This window comes from Ammospiza caudacuta, chromosome 20 (assembly GCF_027887145.1).
Source record: "Ammospiza caudacuta isolate bAmmCau1 chromosome 20, bAmmCau1.pri, whole genome shotgun sequence".
In the NCBI taxonomy this organism is placed as follows: Eukaryota; Metazoa; Chordata; class Aves; order Passeriformes; family Passerellidae; genus Ammospiza; species Ammospiza caudacuta.
In genome coordinates, this window is record NC_080612.1 from 5,356,800 (window position 1) to 5,371,035 (window position 14,236).

Sequence of the window (14,236 nt, forward strand, 5' to 3'; positions counted from 1 at the left end):
TCTTTGCCTTTTTAAGGTTCAGCAGAAGGAGAGTGGATTAAAATACAAGTCATTTTTAGATTTCACAGGCCTTGATTTGCAGCTGTTCTGGAATTTTTACAATAAACTGCACCAAAAGTAAGTTTCTTCTTTAGAGTCTGCTGAAGCCCTAATTAGTGGTGTGTATATAAATAAAATATGCTTTGTTTAGTACTGCAGTTTGTTCTTCCTAAACTACATCATTTACATAAATAACATTTCCCTACTGCTGCCATATGGACTTCTAACTATGAAGTTATGTAGAAGCTTGAGCTGTAGATTAGTTGAGCTGGTAGCTCCATTTCCTTTGGCCATGTCTCTCCACTCAGTGGTTTTTATCTATCTGAAATGGTGACTTTCATAGCAATATCTATTTGGTGAAAAGAGCTGCTTTTCTAGTGTTTTCTTCTATTTGTTGTGTATCTTCTTACAGCCCAAGGGAAGAATGTATCTTTGCTCAAACACTGCTGTTGCAGCTTCTCCAGAGCTGCTTCTCTGTACTTACTGGAGATAATAAAACTGCTAAACCTCAAGAAGCTCCTCAGAGCAAAGCAGCTGGTCACACAGAGGCTGCAGAAGAGCTTTATAGACACTTGTGTGAAGGTAATTTTTATTCAATATATATTGACTCTTTTGTCTATTAAATTTTGGGAAAAGATTCTCATTCCTAGAGGCCAAGTCAGCTCCTGTTCCTTTGTTTCTCCTTCAGGTCAGTGTGTGCTCATTAGTCTTATCACTAGAAACTGTCCTTGGCCCAAAGAAATGGTTTTGTAGATTTTCTGACAACACAGTCTGGAAACAGCTGCAATAGAAAACTCCTTTTGAATGTGTCACCTTGTAGCACCAGGGAGTGTGACCCTTTGACTATAATATTACTGGGGTTGATTTATTTCTGAATTGCATATCAGTATAAATGAGCTCATGAGTAGACTGTGAGGTTTACAGGGACACAGGGAAGATTCTGGAGCCAGTGAAGAGAATGGGAATTACACATTAGATTTCATTGGAAGTAGGGTGGCATGCTCTCTATTCAAGTGTAATTTGAAGAGTCTCCTGCAGAAGCAAGCTAGAGGGAAAACACTTTACATAGAATCTGTCACATCATGAAAATTGTATTAGCTTTGATGGGTGTCAAGTTATAATCTTCCTAGAATTCATTTACTTGGTGAATAGATATATTCTTTCTTAATATAAATCTTTCTTGCTGTAAGTTAAAAAGTTTCCCCTCCTTTTTTGTCTGTATAATGGGATTGTGAGGGCTTGAAGTTGTGTGGACTAACATTTAATTCAGTTATGCCTCTAACATATTAGATGGGGTATTAATTAGAACTTGTAATTTTGTTTCCTTTTTGTATGAGCAGTAGTGGATATGGGGGACAGTAACTTCATGCCAATGAGAATGCTGAAAGAGGAAGTTAAGAACACCTTACTCAGTGGAGCAGCAGTTTTTTTCCCAGATAGACAGACCAGGCGACACCAGCTCTTCACCATGATGGTAAACATTGAATGAGAAATTGTTTGTTTAGTGCCTGCTTTCTTTATGCAGAAAAGAGGACAAATCTGACTTGTTATGCTCAAATAATACATACTTTGTCCCATACAAGTAAAAGCCTTATTTTTTTTCTTTGCCTCTTTTTACCCTGCCCCTTTTCTCTCTGCAGCTTATCCAAAGAAAGAGGAGCTAACCCTGCCTTTCTTACAAAAAATGAATAATAGAACACAGAAATTAGAATTCTTTGTCACAGAGGAGGAAAACAGAATGTATCATAAAAATAAATCTTTTTCCTTTTCTAGAAAAACATCACAGAGCAAGAACATAAGCAATCTGTACATCTTGCCTTCAGATCCTTGTGTACCCACTTCAGGTAAGGGATCCTGAAATTGAAAATACTTGTCTGATACCCCACATTTGTTAATAAGTTTGTATTTAATCCTTTTTAGAAACATTACTTCCCTGAACAATAATTCTCTGAAGTAATCAACTAATGTTGTTTAGAAAGGACATGCTACTAATCAATATTTTTATTAACTGAATTGCTCTGTAAAACATTGGCCAAGGTTGGTGCTGAAATCACAGTATATTGTTCTTAGGCTGTCTTCCAATTTTTTAAGTAATTGTTTGTCAGTGCTGATGGTTGGTATTGATTTAATTAGTCTAGAGTCATCAGAACACAAACTTTTGATTTTCATTGTAATTACACAGTAGGATCTCTACACATCTGACACAAAAACTACTAAATTTCTGGTTTGGAACTGTTTGGAACTCCTTGTTGTTGATTAGTAAGAATATCTTTGTTTTGTAGTGATCAAGATCCAGGTGGACTCTTATTACTACCAGAGAAAGGAGTTTCTGCAAATTTTGACATAAGTGAAGTATTGTCAGTCATGGACACCCTTCTGCTTGTGGCAGCAAGAGAGGTAAGTGGCTTTGTCTTTGCTCCTGCTTCTGTGCCATGAGTTTTGTAGGCACTCAAACACAAACTGCTTCCTTGGATACTGAGGAACAGCTTCCCTGTCCTGGGTACCCCTGATCATGGCTGTGCAGTCTGTAGGATTAGCTTTTCCAATCATTTGAGTGTTTTCCTTTAAGCATTAACATTTCATATTAGTAGAGTAGGAAATGAATAATGTCTGTCCAGCATGAGCTATGCAAGATGTGGTGTTTTTCCATAGCATTGAAAAGACTCTATGGAGACACTGGGATTCAGAAGGAATCATTCCACTTTGAGAGGCTGGGATTGGGCATGTCACTAAGGGAGGTGGAAATGGAGGAGGGTTATTTACATATGCAGAAAAACTGTGCTGAGAACATCAAGTGACTCATATGTAGCTGTTCCTATTTAAAGTTGTGATATATCAAAACAAAGCCCATCACTTGCTACAGGGTGTTACATGCTGCTTGTCATTTACATTTCATCTTTTTTGGGGTGAGTGGGATGATTGTGTCCATCCCAGTTTACTTGGTGCATACTGTATGTCATGCTGCAGCAGAGGACTCCATTACATTCATTATTGTTCCTTATTTTTCAGTGTGAAATGATGATGCTGGATGTTGCACAGCAAGAGAGTGGCACAGTCTTGTCTTCCTTATTCTGGTCTGTTCAGGGCAGCCTCCTTTCCTGGTGCTATCTGCAGCTTAAAGGCACTGATAATTCAGCCAAGGATCTTGCAGTAGAAATACTTAAAAATTGTAAGTGCTGGGATTGAATACAGAATTAAATATGGGGCAATACAGGACTTTAAAAAGTGATTTTGCAAATTGCAGTGTAATTAGGGATCACCAAAGGTTGCCTGAGGCATACTCAGAACTGTCATAGCATTTTTAATCTCTCTAGGAAGTAATTAGTAGGCATATTGAGCAACATGGAGTTTTAGCTGTACTGATAATCTTACATTGGGAGAATCTTCAGAAAGATTTCAGTAAGTTTTGGGGGCCAAATACTGAAAAAAACCCAACCAACAAATAGTTACAGGATTTCATTTGAACATTTTAATTCCATAGCATTCCATATTTTGGTAAACTCCTGGATAGTGATATGTGCTTTCTTGGATGCTTGTAATAGCAAGAAGTTGGTTAAGAAGCTGGGTACATCTAAGGGGTTTTGTTGGGTTTTTTTGTGGGGAGGATTGTTAGATTTTTATAATGCAGCAGCTCAGTGTTGAGTTAATTGGGCCAAATACATAACAAATGTGTAATTTTATGTAAAATTACATCATATTTATGGTTTTTTGTATATAAATAAATTTGCTGTATTCCTGTCTTACATTTAAAAATGGAGTTAGGCTGTAGTTAAAAATTCCTACCCTCACTTGTGAGTTCAGCTGCATTTCTTAGCAGTGTATGGAGACTACTGGATACATGGAGCTTGTTGCAACAATCTTGGAGTGTTTGGTGAAATTACTCATCACCCATTTTTTCAGTGATATTGTTGATAAGCATGACTTGTTTCCACAATAGAAATATCACAGAAAACTTCTCTGAAGTGTTGGGTGTTGCCCTGCTGTGTTTGCCCTTGTGCACATCACCATGCTCCTAATGTCTGATAAAGTGAATTGTGGGAGCAAATCCTTAAGGTAGCTATTAAGGATTCTTTTTTTTTTCTCTTTAGATGTGGGCCAGTTCCTGTCAAATATCAGAACAATTTTGCAGTCACTTTTATCTCAATATAGTGGCAAAACAATAGTTGAAAAAATAAGTAGCTCTGTCTTTGCAATGGCAACTCGTCAGCTGGTGAGTGAGCTGTGGGATTTTATCCTGTTCCTGGGAGGCTTGGCTGTGGGTCTGGCATTTCCTGACACCTGTGTTTGCTCCTAGGTCATCTTCTTGTTGGATTTTTGCACTTTAGACATTCCCTACTGTACTCTGCTACAGGGATTCAGCACTTTGATAGAACCACTGAAAAGCCTTTGTTGTGAACCTCATAAGGTAACTAAGGACACGGGCACTATTAAACAGTCTGAAACAAAATTGCAAGAAAGACAGAAAACTGAGGTGATTCTGTTGGTGAGCATTGGAAAAGAACTAGAAAGCTTCTAGAAGTGTAGGGTGTGTAATGAAATGTTGAGTGAAGAATGAGAAACCTATCTACTGATATGGCAGAGTGGTCAGAAATTGCAAATGGCATGAGCAGCCTGGAAGGTAGATAGGAAGGAGAGGGTTCTGTGGGTGAAGAGGAAAACAAATTTAAAAAAATATATATGCTTAACATTTTTAGCTTCACTGCTTGTGGTGATATGAATAAATTCTGTATGTCTGTAGCACAGATGTTTAAATCTGCATTAGTCATGCAGTGTCTCTTTGTCATGACTGGAGACTCGTAGTCACTTGTGGGTGAGACAGTCTCCTCCAGTGGACTGGGTGGGTTTTGCTTTAGAAGTGCTTCCTTATTATGATTACCAAGAGACTGGATGTCTTCAGAGCTAATTTCTGTGTGAATCAATGCTGTAGCCTCTTAAATGCCATTTGCATGCACATCTGGCAACTTAAAAGTATAGCCACAAGAATCTAGTGTGGTAATTTATTTTTTTCTTACATTTGTATCTAAAAATGCATTTCTGTTTTACAGACAGACATGGAAAGCTGGCAGCAGGAGCAGCCTGTGGTATTGAGAACCTGGACAATGGAATCACCTCATAACTATGAAAATAATTGCCATGAGGTCTCAGTCTTCCTGTGTCATGGGGCAACTTACTTTGAGGTGGAATTTGATGAAAAATGTGAAACTGAAAGGAGGTAATTTAATCTTGTGCTGTGTTAAATTCCAGTGTCTGTCTGCAGAGGGGGCAGTTCATGTTTCAATGTGCACTCCACACATGCCATTTCAATTTCTTTATTTTCCAGAACAGTGCGCAATGTGTATTTTGAATGACCTTGTGCTGAAATCTACCTTTCCTGGCAAATTTACAGACATGCTGTTCATATGAATTTTGGTTCCTTTGGCCTTGATCTGTTTGATAATAATGCTGTGACCACCACAGTTTATGTTTGTGGTACTTATTTTGCCCTCATTCTCTTGGTAACACATCAGGCTACTTCTCAATTAAAGCATTTGCCAGATGTTAGATTTGGCATCTATTATCAATTCCAAAGCACTGCAGGATGGCAGAACTTCTGCATTGAAACATGAAATAAATTCCTTAGCAGTCACATGAAGATGTAGTTCAGAAAGAAGTGACAGGGTACACTTAGATACAGCACTTCTGAAAATCCAGAAGCAAAAGCATTCTCCTCCAAAAATTAAAAAGTAAATTTGGAAGTAATGAATTGCAATTTTCACAGGTATGATTACCTGGAGTTTACTGATGCCAGAGGGGCAAAAACTCGTTACGATACAAAGGTTGGCACTGAGAAATGGCCTAAGGTGAGCACCTTTAAGATTATGAACCAAATTATTTAACCAGTCTTAGGAAGTCCTTATGATTCCTGTGGAAACCTATTATGTAAGAGGATGTGTGCTTTTGTGCATGGGTGTGTTTATTAGGTGGGGGGCAGGAGATGGGGGAAGAAAGTCTGAAATGCTGCAAATAAAAGGAGGGAATAAGTAAAGAATTCCTCTTTGCTCCTGTTATCAACAATCAGTTAAAATGAAAAGGAATAATAATGTTTAACTGTCAATAATACATGCGTAAAACTTGCTCTGCCCTTGCAAGTTTTTATATCATAGGACAAGTGTGGTCCTTCCTGAGGCTGTGCTCTGTCCTCAAATGGGATAATACTCTTCTGGTTTTGTGATTTTTAATATAAAATTGCTCATTAAGCTCTTGAATAGAAATTTTACCTGCTTAGCTCTGTGGGTTTCTCATTGAGATGGTGGGGGAAATTAGATCTATTATGACCAGAACATAATACTGAAACCCCAGAGTTGCTGAAGGGAATTCATTACCCTGAAACGTTCTCCTGTCATGTACATTTGGCAAAATGACTGTTTTGTTGCTCTGTAGAAAGTGACCTTTAAGGCTGGCCCACGGCTGCAGTTTCTCTTTCACTCTGACAGCAGCAATAATGAGTGGGGCTACAAGTTTTCCGTCACTGCTTACGGCCTCCCAGACGTGGCCGTGTCTTGGGGCTTGGATTTACAGCTGCTTGTCTCCAGGCTGATGGGGCGCTTGGCTTCCCGGAGCATGGCCCTCAAATCCCTGCGAGGTGAGTGCCTCCCTCTGCTCCATCCCTGCACACAGGAGCCACAAGGGTTTGCTGTTGAGAATCCCCTGTGAAAATGGAGTTCCTTGTGTACTTGCTGCATGTGAGCGTGGAGGACTTGGTGTGCTCCAAGCCCGTGGGAGACTTGGTGTGTTCCAAGCCCATGGGGGACTTGGTGTGCTCCGAGCCCATGGGGGACTTGGTGTGCTCCGAGCCCATGGGGGACTTGGTGTGCTCCGAGCCCATGGGGGACTTGGTGTGTTCCAAGCCCATGGAGGACTTGGTGTGTTCCGAACCCATGGAGGACTTGGTGTGTTCCAAGCCAACGACAGACTTGGTGTGCTCCAAGCCCATGGGGGACTTGGTGTGCTCCGAGCCCATGGGGGACTTGGTGTGTTCCAAGCCCATGGAGGACTTGGTGTGTTCCGAACCCATGGAGGACTTGGTGTGTTCCAAGCCAACGACAGACTTGGTGTGCTCCAAGCCCATGGGGGACTTGGTGTGCTCCGAGCCCATGGGGGACTTGGTGTGCTCCAAGCCCATGGGGGACTTGGTGTGCTCCGAGCCCATGGGGGACTTGGTGTGCTCCAAGCCCATGGAGGACTTGTGTGTTGCAAGCCCATGGAAGACTTGCAGTCTTCCAAGCTTCCAAGCCCATGGAGCACTTGCAGTCTTGCAAGCCCATGGAGGACTTGGTTTTCTCCAAGCCCATGGAAGACTTGGTATCTTGCAAGCCCATGGAAGACATGGAATCATGGAAATAATCCTACAAAGCTGAATTACATTTATGAAGTAGTATGGTTTTTTTTTTCCCATTTAAAATTGTTCCCTGTCATCCACCCCACATAGGGAGTGTGAATATGGGGCCAGCAAACTGAAAAACTAACAAGGCTTAGGATACATCTGATTCTAAGTTTCACATAAGCATTTGATATTGAATGTGATGTGAAGTCACAAATTAAGTTTGGTTAATTATAGTAGTTAAGTACACTTCGGATTTCGGCCATGAAGATTTCGGCCATGAAGTAAATTAAATTTTAATAAATAATTTTTTTAAAATCTTCATTGTTTAGTTTGAAAGCAAGAACACTTATCTCTAGCTTCCTAAATCTGAATCCATCCACCACTTTGTGGAAATTAAATAGGGATAAAAAGTTCTTGCTCCAATCAGGTGCTCCATATTTAACTTGGAAAATTAGACAGCTATTTACCTGTGAATTCAGGGAACTAGGTGAAATGTTTCAGAATATTTTCTTCCTTTTTTAATATAAGCATACTTGCATATGACAAATTAGGTGTTTAGTCGGAGAGATAGCTTTTAAACTCTTTTAAATCAGAAAATTGCTATAGTTATACAGTGAAAATGTTTGATTTAAAGCCCTTCACTATAAGATATTGATTGTCATTATAAGATAAGATACTGATGCTGCCATTAATGAAGGAGTGTACCTCAGTTTTCTGTACCATGTTAGAAAAATAGAGAACATTGTTAAATTACTTGTTCAGTCTATTTGCATTAACTTTTTGTTGTGAGTTTGTTGTCAGTTGTTTTCCCTACTGGATGTTTAACATTTCTTATTTGCATTAATCTGTAAAAATAAAGAAAGTTATTTCCTAACTGAATGGTCTGTTCTGAATTTTTTGCAGAATTAGGTAGTGAAGCAGACTTGCCTCCTTTGAAAGTAACCTCAGTTCTTAATTCTCCTCTGTGGAAACCTGTCTTCAGGCATCAGCTGTGTCCTGAGGCACTCCCGGGAGCCAGGCAAAGCAGTGCCAAACACCAAGACAAAAACGAGGTACCCACTCAGCCCCTGCTTGTGTTCCCTTGGCATGAAATCCCTGTGGATCACAGAGGGATTGGCTTTATGGAGTTGGAATGCCCTTAAGCACACACTCCTGTGTTAAACTTGGGTCATTTGTGCTGTTGGATTCAAATACCAAGGGGGAAAGAAACTGTTGTTCTGTACCCTTTATAATTTCCATTTTCATGGGATCATCAAATGGTTTGGAGAGTGGTATTTTCAAGGGGTAAAATGTGAGAGTGTGGTAATTTCAGGGGCCCCTGTGGCAGGAAGGAAATGATGAATCTGACTCCATGTTCTTAGAAGGTTAATTTATTATTTTATCATATTATATTATATAAAAAAATGCAATACTAAACTATACTAAAGAATACAGAAAGGATACTTACAGAAGGCTTAACAAGATAATAATGAAAACTCCTGACTCTCTCCAGAGTCTCAACATCTTGGCCCTGATTGGCCAAAGAGTGAAAACAACTCGCAGCAGAATCCAATGGAACAATCACCTGTGGTAAACAATCTCCAAACACATTCCACATGAACACAACACAGGAGAAGCAAATGAGAGAAGAATTGTGTTCCTTTTCTCTGAGGCTTCTCAGCTTCCCAGGAGAAGAAATCCTGGCGAAGAGATTTTTCCAGAAAATATGACAGTGACAGGAGAGACTTTTGAAGATGATCTCACTGACTCCCCACCTTGTGCAGGGGTGTGTTTTATTGCTCAGTTTGCTCAGGTGCAGTGGATAAATTGCAGGTTGAATTAGGATTGCACTGTTTCTCTCAGGCATTACTGCAGCTGATGTATTCCACCTTTCTCTGCAGGCTCGGAGCTCTCCCCACGATGTCTGCCGTAACTTTCTTATCGACTTTGCAAAATCAGATCCTGCCCAGGACTTCAGTGGGCAAAAATCTGAACTTTTCAAAGGACTTATACAGGCATGTAAAAAACAGACCCCAAAGACAGATATAGTTGCTGGTCCTACTGTTGATCAAGCTGTGAACTCAACATTTGCTGCTTTGGTGTATCTCACTCCCGATTTATTTGAGAAGCTTCAAAAATATGGTAACTCTAATATTATTAGATTATCTTAATAATGAAGACTTACAGTTTGTAAAAGGCTCTCTTACAGCTGAGTTAATAACTTTTAAAAATCAGTTCAGTGGGGCAATTTAAAGATGTTCTGTAGAAAGGTATCATTTAGACAGACTAGGTAAGCTTTCTCTCTAGAGTGTTTATTTTTTATCAACATATATTTTTGTCTTCAGGGCACTGGCAAAATAATAATCATCAGAAGCTCTTATTCTATAAAGCTATACCTAAAGAGGATAGTGATGTCCTCTGGGGCTTTAATTCAGAACAGTGTGGCTCCAGTTATTAGAGGTTCTTGGATCATTTTCTACATTGTACCTTTTCTAAAAAGCCAGCAGCAACTTCTGTTATTAACTGTTGGGGTTGGAGGAGGTGTGAGTTATCTCCCAAAATACCATTCTGTGGAAATCAGCCTTGCCATCCTCAGAATTATTTTTTTTTCCAATAGAAGATAATGCTTTGCTTTTAACTTACTGGCCATTGTATTACCATTTATGTATTTTTTAGTGGGTAAAATGAGGAACTTTTTGACTTACAGCATCCTTCCTTTAAATTTATTGATATGTTTGAAGTATTGGATAATAAGATGTTACTTGGTTTTGAAGGATTTCATTTTAGGTTTTCACTTTTTGTCATAATTTTGACACTAAACATTTTACATTTTCATAGAATGATTGAGCTATTTTTTGAGCTGTGAAGTTATGAGTAAAAGTGACTGACACAAAGGCTGATTTGATGACTAATATGGTTACTGCCTTTAGTCATTTTGTCTGTGTCTGACAATTGAGCTAATTTTCTGAGTGACATTGAAAACTGGACAAATATTAATGAGTGTTTGAGAAATCTATCCCACTGTTCTGTCAGTATCTTATCTGCTGGGACAGGCTAATTTCAGGATCCATGTTCACCTGTGCTGTGGGAAATTTGGAGAGGGGATGCTGAAAAGAATACAGGAGAAAAATTAGAAAGGGAGCATGGAAGAGGGAAGACTGAATAAGAATGTCTTTTCTCCATAGTCATTGTCAGGGCAGTTTGAATAGAAACTAAATTGTCAGATTTTTAATTTTTGCAAATTGCTCTTGAAAGTCCATTCCAGAAATTCATAGAGAAAACAAATACAACTATTGAGTTTTAAGTTACTGTTAAGCATTTGTTGATTTTTCTGATAAGTTTGCATCAGTGTTATTGCATGCATAAGGAAGGATTTTATTTTCCATGGCTTCAGGCAGCAATTTTGGGAAGAGATGAGAAAGTTACTCGTAAATTAACTCTGTAAATAAATCAGTCAAGGTGCAGTTTGTGTATTTAACCATATGAATGTTGGCAGGTTTATTCTCTATTTTTCTTACAGGTGTAATTCCAAGTATTGACTAAGAGATGAAGGGAAGGCTGTAGCATAATTTTAGTTAAGCAGTTGTATAAAAATGGAGCTGTAAATAAACAGGACTCTCTTCTTTCTCTCATTTCCAGTCAACAGTGGAGGCAAGGTGCCTTTGAGTGATGAGTTTGCACAAGTATATTCCCTGGCTGATTCCATTAGAATATGGATGGTAAGAACACTCAGGAGGATCTCTCTTAATGTCATTTACTTTAGTACTTTACAATGCAGTGTTAAGGACTAGGATGGAACAGTTATTATCCATCAGCTATTTTCACTTTGAAAGAATGTGTGTTAACTTTGAAACTTTGACTTAAATGTTTAATTGCATCTTTACACTCCTCTCCTTCCCTCAGCCCCAGATTTGTCATCATGGGTAGTAAGGACTGAATTTGACTGAAAATCAATTAGATTTGTTATCAAATTTAAATTAATTAGAAATGTGTTATATTTTAGCAAGAATGTATGTTATAAATTAGAAAGATTCTTACATTGCAGTTGTTTTCTTTTGAGGTATATCATAGAAAGAAGTGTGTCTTAGACATCAATCCATTGTCTTGTGACTTTCTCCCTCCTGTTTTCTGCCTAAATTCCAGGCAGGTTGATGTACTAGAGTTACAATGGGTGCAGATGCATGTTAAGATGAGTAATTTTACCCATTGCATGGCAGGTGATGTTTGCATCTGACAGAGCTTGCTAGGGGGGTGACATATTTTTGGATTACTTTATCTCACAACTAGATGTCTGTATTTTCCTGAGTGCTGAGGGTAAATGAGAAACCTGTTTTCCTTGGAGGACTGGTGCACATCACATCACAAGACAGGGAATGGCCTCAGCCTACAAAGCTTGAGCAGCTCAGGGTGAGGCTTTTACTGCTCTGACAGTTCAGGTGCTGCTCCTGTAGGCTCCAGGGTGGTTTGCTCTGCAAAGTTGGAAATAGTAACCACAGTCATCTATTCCTGAGATTAAATTCCTTTCAGTCATTACAGTCTTCATCCTGCCTTGCTGTATAGAGGCACAGAGAGAATCATATTTTAACTATTTTAACATCCTGTCTGCAGTTGGAAATGAAGCAGAAATCCCTGATGGGGAGGGGAAATGATGCTGAGGAGAAGCAGAACACAGAAGCAAGTGAGGTGAACCCAGAAACTCTTGGTGAGTGTTGCCTTGTATGTGTGAGCATTCCAGGTAGCTTAGGAAAGCATTATAAACCTGAAGGCATTATTTTTGCTGTGAAAGGTAAGTTAGCAGCTGGGGTTAGTTTTTCATACCTTAAGAGATAACCCAGTGTACATTGAATTAATTATCTGGGATTGTGTTTTGCTATTCTCTGCAGAAAACAGTAAGAAAGTTCTGCAGGGACTGACCTTTCACTCAGGTCACCTGGTTCTGAACTTAGATTCATCTGTTGTTGTAGATACTTCTTAACATATTTAACTGATGTTAGGACAGCAGATGAATGTTATTAGAACAAAATGTGTTCTCACTGACTACTCTGTACTTCATATGGTTCAGTGTGATTATTCAGATTTAGCATTTGGAAATCTGAATTTAAGCAACCCATAGCATCATGATCAGTAAAACCAGAAAAACAGTATTTTCTATCTGTCTCAACTGAGAAGAAATAAGATAAATCACTTTCTTCCTAAGCATAAGACAGCAGATTTGTTGTTCTGTTGTCGTGATTTTAACTCTTCCAATCTTTATGCTGCAGCAAAACTCTGTGTGCAGAAGAGCCTTTTGTTACTGAACTTTTTGCCTATAAGAGCAAATACAAAAGATTGTGCCTCAGAGAGTTTGGAAGGCCAAGACATGGATGATCCCCAGCAGTATGTGAGTGATCAATGCCAAAGACAAGGATCAGCTGTGGACATGGACTTCCAGGCAGCCCCCTCGGTGTCATCCACTGCAGGAATCCACCCTGTTTCAAAAGAGGCAGGTCAAGCATCACAGTCTGATCTGAAAGTTAAACAAATTCCACACCTCCACGAAGCAGAAGCTGCATCTGCATTTCATAGTAAGCCTGTTGAGGGTACAGTTTCCCAGCAGGAAGATGTGTCATCACCTCCTTCCACTCCCACCCGCAAGTCTCAGCTGGGCCGTGGCAGACTGAGGCTGCTGTCCTTCAGGTCAATGGAAGAGCCAAGGGCTGTGCCTACTGTGAAGGAAAAATACCCTATTTTGAAGAGCATTTTAGACTTTATTAAGGATCAGTCACTTTCACACGAAAGGTAAGCAAATTGAGAATGTTGTCAGTTATAATATACAGAAGCTTGTCTTCACACCTCTTCAGGTGGAATAAAATATTTTAGCAGCAAGCTAATATGGCAGAATATTTTGTATACAAACAGTTGTCAGACTTATGTACCAAACTTCAGTTATTCACAAGGATGTAGAGACTCAGAGAGTACTATTTCATTTCATTTGCTTCCATCACACAGAACAGAATGTAAAAAACAGTCACTTGGCAATTTGTCTTGCTTTCTCAGATGTGTTTGCAGAGGTGTTTTGCTTTTTCTCTACAAAAGCAAGGACATGGTGTATCACTATTACCAATCCTTGGTACCAATAGAGACAAGTTGCAGCTCTCATTAAATTACCTGTTATTCTGAAAATATAAATCAAAATAGAGATTTCCAATTCTCAGCTTGTCTGTTCTGGGCTCTAGATTATGGAGTCGTGCAGGAAGAGCTGAATTCTGTTCAAAGCTTCATCACTCACTCCAACTAATACATTGAAATACAGCTGGAAATTCAGATACAAAGCAATTGTGTAACTAGTCAGGCACTTCTTGAATTATTCTTTTATTTGTGTTGTTTTAAGCACAGTATTTTGAAGCTTTCACTGATATTTTTTGCTTTCAGTGTTTTAAAGGTTCTTGCTTTGAGAAAATCCCAAGGGCAGAGTATTTTGGAAGTGCTCAAGACCATCCGCCAGTGCCTGGACTCTCTTGGGCAGCCACACTGCTTTCACCCACCTTGTGTCCTTTTTCTCCTTGAACTGCTAGCCTGTCAGAAAGATTTTACAAAGTAAGTAATTATTTAGGCAAATCTCAGCCATGTGATTGACTGTCTTAGTTCTTGTGTTCCTCCAGCATGTATTAGACATGAGTAGAAAGTTCTGGTTTTTAATGCATGTGGATAATCAAAATATGACTTGAGGCTAGTTTTCAGGCTAGTAGGTATATCTTGTGTACTTCATTAAAAAAACCCCAAAAATTAATAATTATTTTCAAGTGAGACTTAGTTGCACAGCAGTTCATGCCATGAACATGTTTAACTCTGATTTTTGTGTTGTGTTTGGTGCTG

The 14,236-nt window shown here is 39.1% G+C and overlaps 1 protein-coding gene across 1 annotated transcript in view; it reads left to right on the plus strand.

The window, feature by feature from the left end:
- ZZEF1 (zinc finger ZZ-type and EF-hand domain containing 1) overlaps positions 1–14,236 on the plus strand; it is a 60,471-nt gene that overhangs the window by 19,248 nt on the left and 26,987 nt on the right. The window contains exons 14-30 of the mRNA XM_058817616.1: positions 17–117; positions 452–621; positions 1,380–1,513; positions 1,813–1,883; positions 2,322–2,436; positions 3,049–3,208; positions 4,128–4,249; positions 4,334–4,444; positions 5,085–5,251; positions 5,798–5,879; positions 6,460–6,661; positions 8,306–8,454; positions 9,283–9,523; positions 11,021–11,100; positions 11,990–12,083; positions 12,643–13,159; positions 13,793–13,957. Coding sequence (XP_058673599.1) covers positions 17–117; positions 452–621; positions 1,380–1,513; positions 1,813–1,883; positions 2,322–2,436; positions 3,049–3,208; positions 4,128–4,249; positions 4,334–4,444; positions 5,085–5,251; positions 5,798–5,879; positions 6,460–6,661; positions 8,306–8,454; positions 9,283–9,523; positions 11,021–11,100; positions 11,990–12,083; positions 12,643–13,159; positions 13,793–13,957 — 2,681 coding nt within the window. The remainder of the gene's footprint in view (positions 1–16; positions 118–451; positions 622–1,379; positions 1,514–1,812; positions 1,884–2,321; positions 2,437–3,048; positions 3,209–4,127; positions 4,250–4,333; positions 4,445–5,084; positions 5,252–5,797; positions 5,880–6,459; positions 6,662–8,305; positions 8,455–9,282; positions 9,524–11,020; positions 11,101–11,989; positions 12,084–12,642; positions 13,160–13,792; positions 13,958–14,236) is intronic.